The sequence below is a fragment of the Pelodiscus sinensis genome, chromosome Z (genome assembly GCF_052426305.1).
Source record: "Pelodiscus sinensis isolate ZL-2025 chromosome Z, ASM5242630v1, whole genome shotgun sequence".
In the NCBI taxonomy this organism is placed as follows: Eukaryota; Metazoa; Chordata; order Testudines; family Trionychidae; genus Pelodiscus; species Pelodiscus sinensis.
In genome coordinates this window covers 13,092,059-13,113,819 of record NC_143085.1, presented here as the reverse complement: position 1 = coordinate 13,113,819, position 21,761 = coordinate 13,092,059, and the positions used below count along the sequence as shown (strand labels likewise).

The following is a 21,761-nucleotide window of genomic DNA, read 5'->3' as shown; positions in this document are numbered from 1 at the left end:
TCATTATTATTCATGAAGGTCGTCTCTCTTTTGTGGGGTGGGGGCATGGAAGGAGAGGCTAATGAAAGCACTGGCGTACACTGTGTCCTTTGTGGCCAGAGAGAGCTCGCGGGCGGATGTGCTGCTTTTATCAGCACTTGTTTATTTAAAGCAGGAAAGCCAGGAGCCCTTGGCAAACTGAGCTCCACTTTACCGCACACACCAGAAAGCTCCTCTTGTTGGCACAGCAGGACATCCCCATGTGATAGTATAAGGACCCTTCACTCACCTCCAAGGTAGCTTGTTTCCACATGGTCCATGTTTTAACTCCCCTCCCCCTTCCCACCTGTCTGTGTCTCTCTCCAGGCCCCAGCATGTGGAAGGATCTGGCACAGGGCTGTGGGGGAGACAACCAGTCGCCTATTAACATTGACCGGCACAAAGTACAGAGGGACAGTAACTTAGGAGACTTCCATTTCGAGGGCTATGACCAGGCTCCACCGGCCATGTGGAAACTCTCGAATGATGGGCACACGGGTAGGTATTTGTTCCAGACTCCCTCTTTTCCTCCTTCCGTGGCTCCTCAAACCCTTTTCCACAGGAAGGGGCAGTACCACGGGCTAGGTTAGTGAGATTGATTCATCCCTAAGTTCCCTTCAGAATGATGCATTTCTTATTTTTACAGCAGTAGTGCATAGAAGCCCTATCATGGCCCACAACCACCCTGGGCAAGGTGTTAGACAGACATAGAACGTGATCCCTTCCCAGGGAAGCTCACAGTCTTGCATCTGTCTCTGTCATTAACCTGAAAATGGCCTTGAGATCACACCTTTACTGTACAGAAACAGTAAAGGTGTGATCTGGCAGAATGGGTTCTCTCTTGCGCACTCCTCCATGCACACACATTCGCTCCCAGCCAGCTCTGCTCCACCTGCTATGGGTACATGAAAAATCACCCTTGTCCTGGGTAGGATGTAAAATCCCATTTAATTGGTTAATGGGTTAACTGATTAAAAGAGGTGGGAGGAAGTTCTCTTACCACCAACAACAGCTGCTCTGGCCAGGCTGGAGCAGCCCCTTGCCTGCGGTGGGTGGGGAGCTGCGCCTGGCCCCCCCCCGTTAACCATCCATTAAGGATGAGACATACTGGTTAACCATTCACATCCCTACTCCTGGGTAAAGATGGTGGGATCGCAGCCATCTTGTCTCCCCACTGCAACTTAGTTCTGGCCCATGTACAGTGGTGATGCGTCTGGAAGGCGAGTCTATGAGCGAACATATCAACATCACCAGAGGAGGTCTTCTTGAGAAGTACCGAGCCTTGCAGTTTCACTTCCATTGGGGGAACCTCAAGGGGAACGGCTCGGAGCACACCATTGATGGACACCAGTTCCCCATGGAGGTAAGTGTGGTTGTGCCTCATGGGAGTTGTAGTTCATAGTCGCAGTCAGGTTCATAGCAATATATTGCTGAAACCTCCATTTGTTACTGACAAAAATAATGACTAAGGCTGTGCACACGAGCCACACAAGACCTCATCTATATCTATATCTATATCTATATCTATATCTATATCTATATCTATATCTATATCTATATCTATATCTATATCTATATCTATATCTATATCTATATCTATATCCACATATGGATTCCACAAACCCAAGTGAACTCACATATATCTGGATAGTTTGTACTAGAGTTTGGTAGAACTGGTTGGAAAATATCTTCCCCTTTCCCCATGGAACATTTAAATGGAAAATATTTCAAGGAAAGTTACTTTGGGCAATTTCAAGATGCTGGTGAATGATCATAAACCAACTATTTATTTTCTGAAATGCCACAGCAGTATCTCATGGGAGTTGTAGTTCAGGTGTGTCATGCAACCATTCACTTTTATAGGGCTGGTTCCCTTGTCAGACAACACTTTCTGTGATGCACAGTCTCTCATGCTAGTGACGGAAGGCCATGCACCAAGCTATGGCACATCTTGGGAGATTTGGGTGAGGAGCCCAGCCTGTAGAGGAGAATCATCTCATAAGGTAGCTGAATGACAACTCCCATGAGGGGAAGCTGCTTCATGCACTAGCATGAATGGTGCATGCGATCCTGCAGCTAGAGAGACCATTTGGGTATATGTACAGACTATATTAGATGGGGTTCATTTAAAAAAATGCTGATGTTTTCATTAAGGCAAGTTTTTTCTTTCTTCTCCTCCATCCCCCTCGGTACAAGGTGTCTATCCTGTTCAGAGCCATCTGCTGATAAATATCCCACCCATCAAATGGTCTGACTTGGTGAACTCTGCCCAGGATATTGGTGTGCGGCCGTTTAGACCAAGCTGCCTTACCAGCAGGGATTAAAGATACTTACAGTCACCAAAAGGGCAGATTCAGAGCCCAGCAAAGTCTCTCCAGCTCTTCATATGCTGATAATGCTGCATGCATGTATCCATGACAAACAGGATACTGTTTACTGTGCTTTGTAGACAGACCTCTGAAACAGGGGGTCCTGTCTGCTGCGCACTGATGATTCATTAGCATCTCTTAAGAATAAAGGTTGCCTTTGTACCATTGGTTGCAATCTCCAGTATTGTACAGCATTGATGCTGTGTGCTCCATCTACCCCAGAAGAATCTCTTGTTCAATGCTCTGTGTGTGTTCGTGTGCAAGCGTGTTTATATAATAACATATGGAATCTATACAGTTTGGGTGGCTGTATGTATTCTGTCAAGTGCTTTGATAACTGTACATTGTAGCTCACAGACAGCAAGGAGCATAAGATGCTGCTTGTGTGTGGCGGCGGCAGAGCAGCAGAGTTGGAGGAGATGAGGCTGGCATACTTAGCTGAGATTGCTCACTCACTTCTGTTCCCCACCACCCTGTTCTAGGGCGAAAGCTCTGTTGGGCGTGCTGGGTTTCCAAAGCTTCAGGTCTGGGTGTCCCTGGCAGTGCCCAGTTGATGAGCATGTGGTGTCCTGGGGCAGAGATCTGTGGCTAGGGTTTGGGCCAGGAGGCCAGTGCACAGAGTTGACCCTGGTCTGAATGGAAGAGTGAAACGTAGTTTCTCCAGTGAATGGAAGCTGACTTGAAATGAGCCCGTATCCTTGGTCTTTTGCACCGAGGGCCTGTGCAGCCTCCTTGTGTCATATTAGCATTTGCCTTGGTGGCAGCTAATTAACCCTACAGCTCCCTTCTGGGAGTGTGGATCCAGCCTCCCATACCTTGCCCAGGGGCCCAGCAAGTCTGTCAGCCCCGGCAGTGAGAGCAGGTAGCCAGGAAATACCTGAGCGCAATTGCGCCAGTACCCTCCTTTTCGCTGATGGTGTGAAATCTTAATGCAGTCTTAAAACACCGCGGGCCTGTTTCTGCTTTGCGCCGAGGGCTTTTTTATGGCACTATGAGCTTGCAAAGAGCCTCAGAGTGAGCAGGACTAATTGATACTGATGCTAAGGCCCCAGAGGGGCATGAAGGGCCCCTAGTGTCAGGGATGTAGCTGCTCACTGTTAAGGAGCTGCTTGTGCTCTTTGCCATTAAGGGCGCTGGAAGTGGAGAGCTCAGTGTCAATTTGCTGTGACTGATGGGTAAAATCGCACAATAGCCCAGAACACGTCTCACCCTCTTTCTGTGTCTCCTCTTCTTTAGCTGCACCTTGTTCACATGAACACCAAGTACAAGACTTTCAGGGAGGCCAAAGGGCATCCGAATGGGTTGGCTGTCCTCGGCTTCTTGTTCAAGGTAAGTCCACAACACTTTGCCCCTGGCTTGCAGGACTCCTTCACATTCCCCTGAGGAGATGGCAGAGAGTAGTCTGCAATGTAGGCCCTTCAATAAACAAAAATCCCTTCGCCGGAGATCACACTCTGTGCTGTATTGAGCTCTGGGCCACCACGTCCACACCCTGTGCCAATGGCATCAGCCTACAGGGAGCACCTCTGTGTCAGGATGGGGCAGCAGGTAGGTGCAGCATTGCCTCTAAAGACCTTTCATCCAGTGCCAGGGCTGCCAAGTCCACCCCTTTGTCTTCATTGCTGATGGAGACTAGGGATATTAGCTCTCGGGTAACGGAATAGTTGCATAACAGCATGAATTCTTAGTGGCTAGTCGACTATTCTATGGTCGCCGGTGGAGCTGGCAGCCAGGATACTCAGGCCCCACTCCTGGGAACCCTCTGATCCTTGCTGTTGTCGGGCTGCCAGGGGGAAACCTGTCCATAAGGGGAGCCGGTTTAAAAACCAGCTCCCCTCATGGACCAACTACCTGCCACATAGCGCTGCTGCCTCTGATACAGAGGCAGCAATGTGGGGTGGCAGCAGCCCCTGTCAGCAAGGGGTACGGGTTCCCAATGGACAGCGGCTGCTGTGGTGGGAGGGGAAGTTTCTGTGGCAGCTGGGGTGCACCATGGGCAGAGGCTGGTCCTCAGGAGAGGGGTGCAGAACAGCCTCTGTCTGCTGCAAGCCTGGGCCCCCCAATGGCAGAAGCTGCTTTGCCGCAGCCTCCTCCTTCTCCCACACTGCTCCCTCAAGGGGAGGGGGCAGGTATCATCACAGAGCTGCTCTCCCCACTACAGGCTCCTGCTTCTCCCCCCTCCTCCCTTGCTGCCGTATCAGAGGCAGTAAGGGGTGGGGGAAATGCGAGTAGTCGACTAGATTAACCAATACGTCTAGGCTTATCGGTTAATCATCTAATTGACTAATCATTGACTTCCCTGGTGGAGTGGTGACAGTCCTGCAGCAGAGCTGTGGTGTCCTGGGGTCAGAGTGCCATAACTCAGGTATGCTGCCAATTCCAGGTCACAAAGCTATGTGCCTGCAAGACCCAAGAAGCATGTGTGTAGCTCACTTCAAAGTCACTGTGTTCACTCTACCTTAGTGGCAAGGATTGGTTTAATCTCCGATTTGAGATTTTAATTCACTACGTAACTGCTGCACCTCTATGCTTGCTGCTTCTAGTGGAATGCAGCAAGGAAATGTTTGAAATCTAGCCCAACAGAAAAATAATGGATAAACACAAACCCTCTGAACGCAATAGAAATCACCACTGGGCTGAACTGCAGGTAAGCTGAATGTGGCACCTTCAGGCAGTCAACAGGGTTCCCTGCTTTTATAAAAGCAAATGAACAAATGTGTATTTTACCATGGCTGAATTCATGGAAGCTGCCTAGAATGCAGCAAAGTTCTCGTTTCGTGTAAAAGCTGTTCTGTCCTGAGAGTTGCCCTGTGGCTCTCAGGTCACTTGTCATGTGGCAAGTCACAAATTTTCATTTTGGAAAACATTCACCTTCTGACTCATTGCAACTCCTAAGAACCACCCACGCTTTTTGCTGCAGTGTGATCTGTCCAAGAGTGAAAAATGGGCTTGAATACATAGAGAGGGATCAGATTAGATCACAGTATGAGAGGGACTGTATGGATTATTTCCTTCAAGAATGTGAAGAGGACATACTTAGCCTTTTCTGCCTCAGCCCCAATAAGTCTCGAGAGGTAGCTGGGTTAGTCTGTAACTTTAAAACAATGAGTAGTCCTGTGGTACCTTAGGGTGTGTCTAGACTGCATCTCTCTGCTAACAGAGAGATGCAGATTAGGCACATCGAAATTGCTAATGAAGTGGGGATTTAAATATCCCATGCTTCATTAGCATAAAAATGGCCACCGCTTTTTTTCGGCACGGAGTTTTGTTGGAGAAAAGCGGCAGCCTGGAGGCTGATCTTTCGAAAAACAAAGTTTTTTTCGAAAGATCCTGTAAATCTTATTTCACAAGGGATAAGGGATGTTTCGAAAAAGGCTTTATTTTTCGAAAGATCAGCCTCTAGACTGCTGCTTTTATCCGACAAGGCTCCCTGCTGAAAAAAAGTGGCGGCCATTTTTACGCTGATGAAGTGTGGGATATTTAAATCCCCATTTCATTAGCAATTTTGGTACATCTAATTTTCATCCCTTTTCTGAAAAAGGGAAGTAGTCTAGATGTACCCTTAGAGACTAACAAAATATATAGTATCATGAGCTTTTGTGGGCACAGCCCGCTTCTTCAGATGAGGCTCAGTAAAGCACTCAAAGTTTAGAGGAGCATTGCAAGTTTTGGTCCATAATTATCCAAGTTATGTTTTTCAGCCACACCCTTGTAGTCTAACGTCCTTGTGATTTATGATTAAGGGGAAGCAAAAATGCAAGAGCAAAACTGAAATTTCCCAGAAAGAGCTCAGCATGGATGTCTTCTGCAGCTGAATGGAGCCCCAGAAATGTCTAGAAATGTGCAGGTGCAGGGCACAGAAGACAAAAACCTTCTACCTTGCCACATGTGCTGTAACTGAGATCACCCGCCAGTGACATTGCTCTCTCTGCCAAACAATTTTGTAACTCTGAAATGATACTATTGAAAGACTAAAAATAGAAGTTAAGTCACTGGGTGGTGGTAGCTTAGCTGGGAGTTCATAGGCTTGTGAGACCATTGTTGGAGGTGGGGCTGTGCTTTCTTCACCTGTTCACCTGGATATGAACTGTGCAAAGCCAGGATTGTTGGCATCGAGGTCACATTGTTAACAGCTCTCCAAAGTATAGATGAATAGTGAGGGCTTTAATCTGAGTTGTTTCAATCAGTTACATGATATCCCCCTCCCAACAATGGTGTTAGTAGCTGGGGTGCCAAACACCTGCAAACACTACTTAAAATAGCTGTCCTGACTGTCCATTATGCTGCTTATGAAAGACAGTCACACGCAATGGCTTAAGGGTTCTGGGAAACTTCAACTTCAAAACACTGACGTGGCAGCAGAGCTATTTGGGTTTTATAGTAGTACAATGCCATTTCTTTGGAGGTAGGAGTGTCTGTGGGAGACACAAGGGAAGGATAACAAGTATTCATGTACAGTGACTGCATTTAGAAAGCTGACTCTGTTCTCTCCAAAGGGAGAAGATAACGCATGGGAAAAACTCTTTTTAAAATAATCATAAACCTTCTCAAAGTGCTTTGGATCAATAGCGATAAAAGGGGATGATTATTCCTAGTTTATAGGCAGAGAAACTGAAGCATTGAGCAGCAATGTAGTTTGCCCATCTAGTGAATCAGAGGTAACAAAATAGAAAGAGTCCTCATCCATTGACTTGCAGGCCTGTGCTATAACTAGGAGGCCTTTCAGTCTTCTTGGCTGCCTTCCGAGCCCTCAGCATTTGGCTGTACAGTGGGTGCATAGGAAGAGAAGTGTTTTACTCCCCTGCTGCTCCCCTTGTGCCTCTCTGCTGGTATCTGTGACCCCCTTGAGTACCGGTGAGCTGAAAATCAGCTTCACATCTCACCAAGATATTTATGCTTAATCCACCAGTTATCCAAGCAGTATGACAGGATGGGAGCATCATGTCTATTGAAGAGAGATGGGGAAGGAGTCATTCTACCTAGGCATCTATTCATAAGACAAAATCAGTGACCTCGCCTACCCCAAAGAGGAGTTTATGACCTAGCAACCTGCAATTGGTTTTGTCTTGTGATCAGAATTGGAATCCTTATCCTATCCTAGCCTAGCCTTCCTCTAATTTTGTCTGCAATCGCTGGTGGTGGGATTGTTCTCCCATTCAGTGACAGCCGAATGGAGCCCGCAAATGTCTAGAAAGGTACAGGTATACCAGGGTACAGAAGACAAAAATCCTTCTACGTTGAAGGGGAGCTGTCACTCAAGCAAACCACATCTTGGAGATTTAAAAATACCCTTCACATTCTGCTATTGGTAGGACAGTTTTGACTGGCAGCCTGACGCATTGTGTAAGAACTGATGCTGACACCCCAGCTTTCTAGGGTGCTGCTTCCCCTTGCAGATCAGCAGCTCAGTGTAGGCTTAGGAAGCAGAAGTGAAATCTACAACAAGGCGTGTAAAGAATGTTTTAAAGCCTGCTAATAAGGGAAATGTCATTAAAGATCCTACAGCATATTTCATAAGAGGTGGGGAGTTAACCCCCACTGCCTTGGCCTAATTCCCACCCCTGATTGACATTAACATCTGTAGAACAGATTATTCCCTGCTGGGTAGAGTTGTTGTGTGTTGTGGAGCTATGGCTGTGTACGCCTCACAGGTGGCTGTGTGTTCAGTGCCAGCCTGTTGTATAGGTCATATGTTTGTTTGTAAGCACTTTGAATCCTTTGAGATTAGCAGGTGCTCTAAAAATAGAAATCACCCTCATTGTCGAAAGTGGAAAAGCACTACATCCTACAGCACAGGCATGGATGTCCAGACATCCACTGCTCTCCATGAGAGCTGCAAACCCTCTTTATTTCTATGGTGCCCAGTTTTTGTCTAGAATGATTTAGAAGCATCTTGTAAATAGAATCCTTGAGATCTGCCCTTGGCTGGTTGTTCATTCTCCCCCTGTAATGCTTGCAGGTGTCTCATGCTGATAACTCCAATTACAACACCATTGTAGCTGGCCTGAAGAACATTTCCCATCCAGGTGAGTCCTCCGCTCCTCTCCCCTCTCCCCTCCAAGGCAGGCAGAATAGAGAATGAGAGGAACCCAGAAGCAGGAAGGAAGGAGCTGTGCAGGGGCACCAGTCATTGGTTTCAAGGCCCTTTGTCTCATTTCCATGCTACAGAATAACAGGGTAGTTCCCAGTGGGCTAACACAATGTGGACGCAAACATGTTACTGCCATCAATCTACAAGGCCCGCCCATTGTCACTCGAATGCAAGGATGCACTGCTGTGCCCAAATCCTTTTGAGAATTAGTGGTGCTGGTGTAACCACCACCGAGGCGGATTTGAACGTGGGACCTCGGGAGCTGACTATAGGAGCCTCTACCCTCTGAGCTAAAAGCCAGCTTGCTCCCAGTCCATGCTGTAGAGGTCTCTTGATCTTAACTGTTGCAGTGGTCTAGGCGCCACTTGTATTACTTAGTAACCACACTAGGTGTGTGGGTTACATATTTCCCCTAGGTGAGGAAGCGTGTCCCGAGCTTCCGAGACCCAGTTGAGATCCTGGACGAGCCCCCACCACTTGTAGTTGCCACCAGGCAGGTTTGAACCTGGGACCTCACTATAGGGGCCCATGTATGGTGTGGAAAGTCTGTACCCCAGGGGCTGTGTGAACCTGCTGCTGCCATACTGGGTTCTCATTCTAAACTAGGGGAGGAGCAAAACAAGTCCACCATGCCTGACACCCTCCTGCCATGAGCTCCTGTGGTGACCTGTTTGGCTGATTTGCCAATCAGAGCCAAGACCTGACAGTCTAAGGGCGGCCGGGGTGGCAAAGGGTGCAAGGTGTGAGGTGGGGTTGATTGTGGCCCTTGGCTGCTTCAGAAATGTAGCTCTCCTAAACTGTTCATTCCCCTGGATGGTTTTGATAATGTTGGCTGTTCACTCTCTTCTTCTCTTAAAGGGGATTTTGTGGACTTAGCATCCACATTTTGCTTGAACAACCTTCTTCCCAGCGTGGCCCATCTGTCCAAATACTACCGCTATCAGGGCTCCCTGACCACGCCTGACTGCGCGGAGGCTGTCGTCTGGACGGTCTTTGAGGAGCCCATCGCTATCAGCCAGTCTCAGGTACCGCTGCCGCACAGTGCTACTCTAACTGCTTCTCTGGTGAACCCCACAGAGGGTCTCTGGTTGGCAGAGTTCCTCCCAGAGCCCAGCTCCCAGACAGCAGCTCGGGGAGCAGATCTGCTCAGGTTCATCTGTGCCCACTGAAATGCTGCACGTATCTGTCCCCGGCACATGCCGGACTAGCTGACACCCAGGCCTGCCAACCATGGGGGCAAGGGGAGCAGTTGCCCCAGGGGCTGGAAATTCAAAAGGACCCAGGGCTCCTGGACTCTGCTACTGTGGCAAAGGTGGTGAGTGGAGCCCTGGGCCCTTTGAATCTCCGCTGGAGTGCAGTGCACCCCATGTGGCTCTAAAGGCTGGGAGTGGCATGTTGTGTTCCAGGTGGTGTGGAGAGCTGACTGCTCCCAGCTCCATCCCTGCTGCTTGATGCTCCACCCCTTCTGGGTATCATGGTATCCCTGATGACGCCCTCTCCAGATGGGCACAAATAGCAATTTCAAGTACATGTGCTCCGAAGAGGAACAATTCTACATCCAAACAACATGTACATTGCAGTTCTGATATGGGGTATCTCCTCCTGGGGACAATAGTCTGCACTGTTCCATGTGTCAGATCTGGGCAAACAGTGGGGAGTCCATCTGCCTGAGGTGGGACTGTCTGCAAACGAGAGGCTGGAGATGCCCAAGCTGCTGTTAGTAGAGCCATGGTGTTTGTTCATCAGTGGGGACTGGGCAGTTGCCAGAGTGCCAAGCGGACTGTGTGTGTGGTGTCCACAGAAGAAAGCAGTCTGTTCCGCTCACGCTTCTACCCTTGCCCTGCCTCTTCCTGCAGCTGCTCCGCCCCATTGCACTCATTCCCTGAAGCCCCTTCCCCTGAGAAATGTGGCTCAAGGATGTCTGGGTTGACCTCGTGCACTCACCATGCTAGCAGGAGCATTGGGAAGTGGAGCAACCCAGCAGCCTGCTCCGCTCCGCTGCCATCCCCCAGCTGGGCTGCTCTGCTTCACCGCGGAAGTGGAGTGTGCTGGCCCCAGCCTGCTCCCCAGGCTAAGTCTAAAATACATCCCTCTGTTGGCAGAAGGATGTAAATTAGATGTATCGAAAGTGCAAATGAAGCCGGGATTTAAATATCCTGAGCTTCATTTGCATAATGGCAGCCGCTGCTTTTTTTTGAAACAGGCCGCTGCCTTTTTTTAAAAAACCTCGGCCTTTTAGACAGGGTCTTTTCAACAGAAACACCCCATTTTAAAAGATCCTGGAGCACAGGATCTGTCAAAAAGGCTCCATCTAAATTGCTGTTTTTTCCCCTAAAAGCCCCATTTCGAAAACAAGCAGCAGCCACCATTATGCAAATGAAGTGCAGGATATTTAAATCCTGGCTTCATTTGCACTTTCGATACGTCTAATTTACATCCCTCTGCCAACAGAGGGGTGTAGTTTTAGACACTCCGCCAGAGTCCTGCATTGTTCAGGGGAGTGAAGCGGGTTGTGTGTGGGGGGGGGGAAGGGGGAGCGGGGCAGGGCACTCTGTTTCCCACTGCCATGATAAAGCAGAGCAGGGTGCTGGGTTGCTCCACTTCCCACAGCTCCTGCAGGAGGCCATGATGAGTGCCTGATCTCTGCTGCCAGCTCAAGCTTCCCCCCTAGTTAATTCCACAGCCTGCCCTGGCCCACGTAGCTAACATCAAAATGGGGGATCGTCCCATCCATAGGTGACTCCTGCAGGGCCCCCCAAAGTGTGGGACCTGGGGTAGCTGCCCCAAGTAGTCTATCCCTGTGGACAGGATGGCTCTGTTTCTACCTCTGGATGTCCCATGTCGTTTCCACTAGAGCTGTTTTATGTGCATGTTCCTTCTCCTTGACGGGGTGACTGCTACATCATGTGACTTAAGTTACCACTTTTCTTCTTATTTCTTTAGACTGAAACAATAATAAATCACTTGCATAGGAAGCTCTAAGGGCCCTGACAACTAACTAGTTTTCTAGCAGCTTAATCAATCATGACCACTTGGCAACATTAAAAAAATCATAGACTGATATTGTGCACAGCCTGCCAGCAGTAGCCTACAATAGGAACAAATTAACTAAGCCAAACAGCAAATCAAAGCAACAGAAAATCTGCTCTCCATCCCCAGACTCTCTCCAGAGACATCCTTGCAACCTCCCCTTCTCACCAAGCCCTGCTGATGAATTTGGGGATCTGGTTGCCGGCAGTTCCCAAATGTGAGCTGTTAGGTTGTTCAGAACAAATAGTTCAGTCAGCTGTGCTCTGTGTGCACTGGCATGTCCCTCACACAGTCCTTGGGCAAAGGTTGTATGGGCAGCTGTATCCTAACTTTGCATGCTACTTCCTTTTCCTGCTTCTAAGGGTATGTCTAAACTGCAGAGTTTTTCCGGGGATACCTCCACGTCCAAGGAATGCGTCCGCTTTTCTGAAAAAAATGTTGGAAAAGTGGACGCATTTTGTCGGCATCCCAGTAAACCTTGTTTTACAAGGAAGAACAGTTGTTCTGAAAGAGGTTTTTTTTTTCTCGAAATTTGGCCCCGTGTAGAAGTGCCAAATTTTGGAAAAGCCTCTTTCAAAAGTAAATCAGAAAAAGATACACAATTTGCATATTGCAAATTGCATTTCTTTTTCTGATTTATCTTTGTATTCTAGACATAGTCTAAGAGGAACAGACTGACGGATGGAAAGTCTTTCCCAGGACCCAGCTTCCCACTAGCAGCCTTGCGCATTCCAAAGCCATCCACTAGGCCTAAAAATTAAGAGACTGGCTTAAAATTCATGATACTTTTTTTAATAATTTTCTTGGGTTCATTGTAATGGTCTCCTGGTTTCTAAGCTGCTGGGTTCTCTCGAGTCCTGTCTTCAAGGGTTTCTCCATAGCTGTGAGAATGAGATTGAAACTTTTTTTTAAACTGTAAGTGGAGTTTCTCCTGGGATCCTTTGACTCCAGGAGGTGAGTTTTTAAGAAAATACCTGCATCAAGAGTCTTGTCCAAGAGTGAGCAACCCTGAGTTATAGGGAAATACTCGGGTGGATTGCTATGTCTGTCCGGGCACCAGGTTAGCATAGCCAATGAGCATGTGCTTAACCTGAATCTTAGAATATTAGATCTGGAAGGGATCTTGAGAAATCAGCAGATACAATCCCCTGCTCTCATGGCAGGAGCAAGCACTATCTGGATCATCCCTGACAGATGTTTGTTTAACCTGCTCTTAAATATCCCCAGGAATGGAGATGCCACAATCTTCCTAGGCAATTTATTCCAGTATTTAACCACCCTGACAATTAGGAAGTTTTTCCTACTGTCCAACCTAAACCTCTTTCTAAATTTAAGCCCAATACTTCTTGTCTTATCCTCAGAGGCTAAGGAGAATACTTTTTCTTCCCTCCTTGTAACACCCTTTTAGGTACTTAAAAGCTGACATTATGGTCCCTCTTAGTCTTTCTTTTCTCAACTAAACAAACCCAATTCATTCAAGCTTCCCTCAGAGGTAATTTTTTCTGGACCTTTAATCATTTTCATGGCTTTTCTTTGGATATTTTCCAATTTGTCCACAACTTTCCTGAAATGTGGCACCCAGAACTGGACACAGTATTCCAGTTAAGGCCTAATCAGTACAGAGTAGAGCAGAAGAATGACTTCTTGGGTCTTCTTTATAATACTCCTGATAATACATCCCAGAATGATGCTTTTTTTTTCAACAGTGTCATATTGTTGACTCATATTTAACTGAAATATGTGTTTCAGTCCATCCCCATTCAAGAAAGTACTTAAATGTGTATTGAAACATAAACATGTGCTTAAAATCTTTGTTGTATCAGTTGCTTGAAAAGTATTTCGACTGAGCATAATTAAATGGCTTGAAATCTCTCTCTGTCTCCCACATTTGCAGCTGAATGCATTTGTCAACACACTTCACTTCCGGACCAATGGCACATCTCCAGTGAAAATGACCGACAACTTTCGACCACCACAGCCCCTCAAGAACCGAAAAGTCTATGCATCCAAAGATGCCACGATCAGCCATAGTACCATGCCCAGTGCCAGCCTCCCACTTCTTTCTCTGCTCTTGGCTCTCCTGGTTGTCTACTTCTTAGGCCCCTCTTAAAAGCCCTTCCCTTGTCTCCCTCCTTTCTTTGTCATGAATGATTTGTGATTATTTTATGATGTCTTCGTATCAGGGTTTCCATGCTGCTATCATTTCCTTGCCACAGGACTGAAAATGACAAATGAAATTAAAGCAGATTGGCAGGGGGTACATAAGAACGGCCACACGGGTCAGATCAATAGTCCATCTAATCCAGAACCCTGTCTGCCTCAGAGGGAATGAAGAGATCATACAAGTTCCATCCCCTATTGTCGAGTCCCAGGATCTGCTAATCAGAGGCTTGTAGGCACATAGAGTAGATGGTTGTATCCCTCACCATCTTGGCTTATAACCTTTGACAGACCTCCATGAATGTCTCTAATTTGGTTTTGAACCCACACAACATTCCCCAGCAAAGAGTTTCACAGGCTGACAGTGCACTGTGTGAATAAGTTCTTCCCAATGTTTCTTTTAAACTTGCTGCCTAATTTTATTGGGTGACCCCTGCTTCTTGTATTATGTGAAGGGGTAAATAACACTTCCTTCTTTACTTTCTCCGCATTGTTCCTTTATTTACTCCATGATCTTTCTTGAGTGGTAACAGCTAATTTAGACCCCATCATTCTACATGTATGGTTGTGATTAATGGCTATGTCTACACTCGCGGCTTCTTGCACGAGTAATATGCAAATGAGGCTAAGCGTGGAATATCGCCGAGCCTCATTTGCATACCTAATGAGCCACCATTTTTTTCGGAAGAGGCTCTTGCACAAGAAGGAGCATCTATACTGCCCCTTCTTGTGCAAGAAAAATCCTCTTGCGCCATGCTGTTCTTCCTGAAAAGTAATAGGTGTAACGGCATTGCGCAAGAGGGTTTTTCTTGCGCAAGAAGGGGCAGTGTAGACACTCCTTCTTGCACAAGAGCCTCTTCTGAAAAAAATGGTGGCTCATTAGGTATGCAAATGAGGCTCGGCAATATTCCAGGCTTAGCCTCATTTGCATATTACTCGCAGAAGAAGCCGCGAGTGTAGACATAGCCATTATGTTTCCTTTGCTTGTGTCAACATTGAAGTTCATCTGCCAGTTTGTTGTCTAGTCACTCCGTGTTGTGAGATCTCTTTGTAACTCACCACAATCTGCATTGGGCCAGGAACAGCCCAAGGCAGGCTGCAGCAGCTGGCACCCCAGGCGGAATGCACGATTGGTTTCCCTGCCTACATGGCCATCAATGGAGTGACGTCATCATCAGGCGCCCCATGATGTCATCATTGGACGGCCCGGATGCCCCGTTGAAGGCGGTGCCCTAGGCGACATCTGAGTCGGCCTATAGTCATGGGCTGCCCCTGTATCGGGCTTAACTATTTTGCATATTTTTGTATTGTCTGCAGACTTTGCCACGTCACGGTTTACCTCTTTTTTCAGATCATTTATGAATATATTGACCAGCACAGGTCCCAGCACAGACTTTTGGGAGGACTCTGCTATTTACCTTTCTTCACTGTGAAAACTGTTTATTCCTACCCTATGTTTCCTAACTTTAAATCAATTATTGGGAGGACTTTGCCTTATTTCCCATGACTGCCTACTTTGCTCAAGAGCCAACATTGAGAGACCAAAGGAAAGAGAAATGTTCATGGTTGGTTTAAATAATAATAATTGAAGACCTTGATTCTGCAAAGACTTATCTTTAAATACAAGAATTCTCACTGAACTTTCATTCTTCAACTGCTTATTGATAAACACTGGTGTTGCAGAACTGGAATGTCACATCCATTCCTGTCATATTTACAAATGCAACCCCTTTGGTTTTGCCATTTGCACTTCATGTGGAATTCCTGATGTGATACATACAGTGCTTTCTTTTAAATGAGAAGAAATGTTTAAATGATATCAAAATGAATTGTAATAAATTGAAAATTCTTACATCTCAGGTCAGAATCACCTGGATATTTGCTTCTATGTGATACCTAGTGTTTATAAGTAGCATCCTGATGAGGGCAAATAGAAGAGGGGTTACTCCATTTAGAAAGTCAGTGTTCGAGGTCCTACAGAGATGTTTCCACTGGGAGGTGAAATTGAAGAAATGAGTCAGGTTTATTCTTGGGTGTGATTTGTAAAATGACAGAAATGTGGCTTCAAAGTCCTGTTTCCCTGAACACAGTAGAAACAAACAGCTGCAGAAATCCTTGCTTAGAAAACTTTAAATGTACCCCCACAGTGACCTCTGTACTCAAGAAACCCTGTCTCTGCCCAGAATTGCTTCTTCAGGCTTCCTGGTCACTTTGGCTAAGTCTAGATTGCATCCCTTTTTTGTAAAAGGGATGCAAATTAGACGTATCGCAATTCCTAATGAAGTGGGGATTTAAATCTCCCCTGCTTCATTAGCATAAAAATGGCTGCCGCTTTTTTTCGGCATGGAGTTTTCCCGGAAAAAAGCGCCAGTCTAGACACGGAACGTGTGGCAAATAAAGCCTTTTCCGAAAGATCCCTTATCCCTCTTAAAATAAGGGATAAGGGATCTTTCGTAAAAGGCTTTATTTTCCGCAAGATCCGCGACTAGACTGGCACTTTTTTCCAGCAATGCTCCGTGCTCAAAAAAAGCGGCAGCCATTTTTATGCTAATGAAGCGGGGGAGATTTAAATCCCCGCTTCATTAGCAATTGCGATACGTCTAATTTGCATCCCTTTTACGAAAAAGGGATGCAATCTAGACGTAGCCATACTGTCTCCACTGTACACATGCAGCAAACCCAATGTTCTGTTCTCTATGTTTGCAACCAGGGGAACTGCTCAACCCTCACAGTTGAGCTGTGACCTGCCATGTGCCTTACCTGTGACCTGCCATGTGCCTTACCTGGTTTGTTACTTGTCACTGTCTCTTCAACATAAACAGGATTAATTGCCCTCTCCTTTGAGTCTGTATGGGTACATCTACACAGTAGCACAATTTCGGGATACTTCCAGTATCCTGAAATAGCTATTCTGCGTCTTGACATCACACTCATTATTTTGAAATAGCTTTCAAAAGAATGGGGATGCTATTCTGACATCCCTGTACACTTTGTTCCTTGAGGATTAGGAGACATTTTGGAATAGTGTTCTATCTCGAAATTTGGCACTGTGTAGACAGCACCAAATTTTGAAATAAGCGATTTCAAAATTAACTGAAAATAAGTTACGCAAATAAGCACCCTACAAATACTTGATACATCTGTTAACTTTAAGTGAGTCTGTAATTGTCTTTGGATCTAAAAGTGCTTCATCCCCACTGGAAGATTTTTACCAACTTTTTTTTCTGTTTTTTTGTTTTTTACGTTTTTTTCCCCTATGAAAATTCAGTTTCCCTTCCGGGAATGCTCCGTGGCCTTATCTACACTGGGCCCATGGAATCTAGAGCACAAGAAAATTGTCATAGTCCAGCTTTCCATAAACAGGCCTGGATTTTTTAGCCTTCATTTCAAAGCATGGTACAGAGGATTGGATAGTAGCTGAGTATTCTTTTGAGAGAGGTATTTCATTATGACGTCAATGAAATGAAACTGCAAAACGGCTAAGTTCAGGTGTAGACTTATGAGTCAGGGAGAAAGCATGAGAGACACGATCAGTAGATGGTATATAACCACTGAATTGCTCCAGACAGATGTTCCCTGAATTGTAAGGACCAATTCCTCCTTTTATTTACACTAACTCTAGTCATTCCTCATTCACAGTGTCAGGGAAGAGGGAATTTGGCCTTCCATTAAGGCATTGCTTAGGAGCATAACACCAAATGTCCATAACAGTCTTCAAATTGTGTTTTATTTTCGTCAGGAGAAACTTCTCCACACAGTGAATCATCTAGTGCAGCAGGAGAATTCTAATAAGTTGGTCACCCACTCAAGGAACCTAATGCTAGGGTTAAAATTACTGAAATGCAAATGTATCTGCCATAAAGCTCTGAATGCAAGATCTGTTCGTCTGTTCCCTGCCACATTGCTGAGTATAGGGAATGGCATACGACAGGGTAGGGAAATAGAATAATCATCATTTATACGCTGAAACTTCAGACTTGACACTTCCTGAATTCTGGAAATAATAGCCCAGATCAACTTCAAAGAAAGGAAACTGTGGGGTGGGATGAAAGGGAGTGGGAAAGAAGGAATTAAAAACAGAATTTCGAATTTTTAAATTTCCTGTCCTACCTGGCACTATCTTGCTGAAACAACTTCATTCACCCTAGAGCTGGCTGAATTTTAATGGGGGAAGGATACCCCGAGTATTAGTCACATGTCAGATTTTCAAAAGTATTTGGGGGATCCTTTAGAATGACAGCTATTAAACATAAGTTTATTTGCATCCCTGGGTCTCTCTAGTAGCCCCTTTTCTGTGTTGTCCCCTGTAATGTAAATGTCAGAGGGATTTAGAGCAGGAGAAGTCGACTGAGATAAAAATCGCCTGACGTTCTGGGGGAGAACACAGAAGGCTGAGGTACTGGGCTCGTCTGCAGAGTGAACCTGATCCCAGGAGACTGAGTTTTTCCTTTTATTCTCAGTAATTACAGCTTTAAATATAGAACTGGAGAAAAATGAATGGAGTCTAAAGTTAGCTCTGGAAAAGACTAGCCAATTTTAGTGTAAGTAACTCAGCCCCCTGCACCCACACAGTCCTTACAATTGAGCCTTTTCCCTGGGGAAGGGTTTTCTCTTTCACCCCCTGCCCATTGCTGATTTTCACTGCTCAGAGAGCTCTGTTATTTACAGAGGAGCAGTAGCCAGCACAAAAAAGGCCTATTTTCAGAGAGATGGTACATAATTTGAATCTTAGTGCTCTAAGGAACCTGAGGGCCAGGGCTGGCACATGCAGCAAAGGTCAATTTCCTTTCCTTGTCAGGTTTGAGTTCCAAACCTGGCTCAGATCCCAGATGGAATGCGTTTAGAGGTCTCATCCCTAGCTTAGCGGGCACTTGTCTACTAACTGCAAAAGAATCCCAACTGTGGTGTGTGGGTTTGTTTACCAATGAATATACAAACAGCACAGGGAGACCCTCCATTGGATGGCGCTAGAGAAGTGCAAAATATTAACAATAAAAAAGTGTGACTTTCTAAGCTGAGTGAATAAAGCTGGGCTGCTCCATCTATATTAAGACATGGCAATAATTATTTGATTATCACTGGTGCTAAGCAACGGTTTTTCCATCTATGCGTGGAATAAATTTTGTTACGTGCACTGAGATGTGCAGATGTGCACCATGTGCAGAAACACATGCTACTGGCTGTGGGCATTCTGCTAATTGGTTAATCTCTCCTGGAAGGTCAGGCAAGCACTCGGCTTATACAGAAAGTGGTGCTGAGTTTCCCTAGCACGTGGGACTTCAGCAGCAGCTGCTGGGTCTTTCTGAAAATGAGGCTGCTGACTGAGGGGTTTACATATGGATTTATGCACCTAACTTTAGTTTTCCACCTTTCAAAATGTAGGCCACCGTTTATACATGAGTTAAAATGAAAATAATTCAGAAGAAGGAGAAAGCTGTCTCTTCAGAGACTCCCCTCCCGAAAGTGGAGCTTTCGTAAAAGTAAATTTACGAAAATTTATTTATTTTGCCATTGCTGCTTAATCCTTGATCTAAGCCTAAAACAAGAGATGACAGGTGCAGACAGACAGATGAGAAGTATGTAGCAATGATGAGAGGTGATAAGCAGGGATCACTGATCATGTAAGAATATAAGAAAGGCCTTATTAGGTCAGATCAAGGGTCCATCTAACCCAGTATCCTGTCTGCTGACAGTGGCCAATGCCAGATGCCCCAGAGGGAATGAACAGAATAGGGACTCATCAAGTGATCCCTCTCCTGTCATCCATTCCCAGTCTCTGACAAACAGAGGCTAGGGACACCATTCCTACCCATCCTGGCTAAGTGCTATTGATGGACCTAACCTCCATGAATTTATCTAGCTCTTTTTTGAACTCTGTTAAAGTCCTGGTCTTCACAGCCTCCTCTGGCAAGGAGTTCCAGAGTGGCCTGACTTTTGTCAAGTTTTTTGTAGGGATCACATAAAAGGAGAGTTTTGGGGAAGTTGAAGGAAGATTATGAGGCATCATATTTGAGGAATATTTATGGAGAGCACATCCCAAGTATGAAGAACAGTGAGGGAGAAAACACAAAGGTGCCTGTTTGAAAACAGCACGTAGATGGTTGAAGATGGCACCAGGTGTTGATGGGACATGAGAATCATCTCGACAAAGAATGAAAGCTGATGGAGAGAGGGGAATGGGGATTAACTATGAAAGGCCTTGATAGTGGGGTAAAGACAAGGATCATATGTCTGCTGGGACAGAGAGGGGAACCCAGTGAGGGATGCAAAGAGAGAGGTGACACAATCAAACTGTGCATTTGGATTAGATTCCTCTTTTGAAAGAGGAATGAAAATGAGGGAAATAAAACATGCAAATAAAGTGCTGATTTACAAATCTTGCACTTGATTTGCATAATCTCATTCGATTGCTTTTTCAGAAGAGATTTTTTTTTAAAAAAAAAAGCACTCTACACGGGGGTTTTTTGAAAGAACCCTGTAAACCTCATTTTTTTCAGGATTAAGGGTTCTTTTGAAAACGAGGTTCCCCCTCCCGAAAGAACCCTGTTTAAACTGCTTTTAAAAAAATCTCGATTTCTCTCATTTGCATTCCTCTTTCAAAAGAGGAATGTAGTCTAGATGCACATTTACTCCACCATTCTGAAGACAAGATTGCAACTGGCAAGGCTAGGGAGAAGAATGTTGCAGGGGTTGAAATGCAAAATGCTGAGTGCTGGTTCTAGAGTTTTGACTGGACGGGTGGCTAAAAAAGGCTGTATCTTATCAACGTTATTCAGAAAGAATCAGCAACATTTGGAAACAGCCTTGTTCAGCAGTAGACACAATTTTCTACACTATGGGTCCTAGTGGCAGCCACCTCAGTTCACCTCATGGTAAAGCCAGCCCTGACTGAGAGTTCTGTTTTAATCATGTCGAGCTTGGGTTGCTGGCTAGACATGTACAAGGAGACATCAAAGAGATAGGCCAGAATTTTAGTTTGGACAGGAGGATGACAGGCCTGGAGCAGAGAGGTAGATCTATGAATCCTCAGCATACAAATCATAGTAGAATTTGTGTTTGAGAATGAAATTACCCAGAAATAAGCTGTATTGAGAGAAGAGAGCCTTGCATTTAGCTGATAGTGGAATATTTAACAGTAGGTGTGTTTTTCTTCATTTCATGTGTGCAAGGACTGATAAATATCTCTGAACATTCTTGTAACATACACAACGTTTATTGAGAATTATGTAAATGCTGTAGCCAAGGACGTTTTTCTGAGCACCTCCACCTGCCTCTATGACAGAAGGTGTCAGACATCTAAAGAAAAAACATAGAGAAATTAGATTTAATAAGAGTGCTGTGACATTTTGAAGAGCAGTTATTATGCAATGGCAGGATAAATTCATTATTGTCTACAACATTTCAGGAAGTTTTTCTCAGTGATGATATCTATCTGAACAGAGAAACAAATCAGGCTCTTCTCCTTCAGGTGGCTCTGTGTAGGGGAACATTTTAAAGTAAATCAATACTCTAGAACAGTGTTTCCCAATTGGTGCTCTGAGGAACTCTGGGGTTCTGTGAAGCGAACGTAAGGGTTCCATGAGAACCCGAACACTCCCCTCCCCCCGCCCATAAAGAGACAGAGGAGCCCGGCGCGCAAAGACGCTGGCTCCTTCCCCGCTCCCCTTTCAGACATCTCCTGTGTCCCACGCTGCCGCTCTGCTTTTACCACTGGACCTAGCAGCAGCAACAGCTGCTTGTCCCGCTTCTGCCCGATCAACCCAAGATCCCTCTCCCACGTCCCCCGCTGCCGCTCTGCTTTTATCACCGGACCTAGCAGCAGCAACAGCTGCTTGTCCCGCTTCTGCCCGATCAACCCAAGATCCCTCTCCCGCATCCCCCGCTGCCGCTCTGCTTTTACCACCAGAAAAAGCAGAGTGGCAGCGGGGGATGCGGGAGAGGGATCTTGGGTTGATCGGGCAGAAGCGGGACAAGCAGCTGTTGCTGCTGCTAGGTCCGGTGGTAAAGGCAGCATGTGTGTGTGTGAAGGGGGGGGAATACTATCAGTGAGTGGAACACCGGAACTCCTACTCACTGTGAGGATCGGAACAAAT

The 21,761-nt window shown here is 45.9% G+C and overlaps 1 protein-coding gene across 1 annotated transcript in view; it reads left to right on the top strand.

Annotated features, from left to right (window-relative positions):
• LOC102458003 (carbonic anhydrase 15-like) overlaps positions 1–14,271 on the top strand; it is a 44,597-nt gene extending 30,326 nt beyond the window's left edge. Inside the window, exons 3-8 of the mRNA XM_006134789.4 lie at positions 346–516; positions 1,221–1,381; positions 3,624–3,716; positions 8,347–8,413; positions 9,337–9,503; positions 13,403–14,271. Coding sequence (XP_006134851.1) covers positions 346–516; positions 1,221–1,381; positions 3,624–3,716; positions 8,347–8,413; positions 9,337–9,503; positions 13,403–13,618 — 875 coding nt within the window. The 3' untranslated portion in view covers positions 13,619–14,271. The remainder of the gene's footprint in view (positions 1–345; positions 517–1,220; positions 1,382–3,623; positions 3,717–8,346; positions 8,414–9,336; positions 9,504–13,402) is intronic.
• Positions 14,272–21,761: the final 7,490 nt, after the last annotated feature.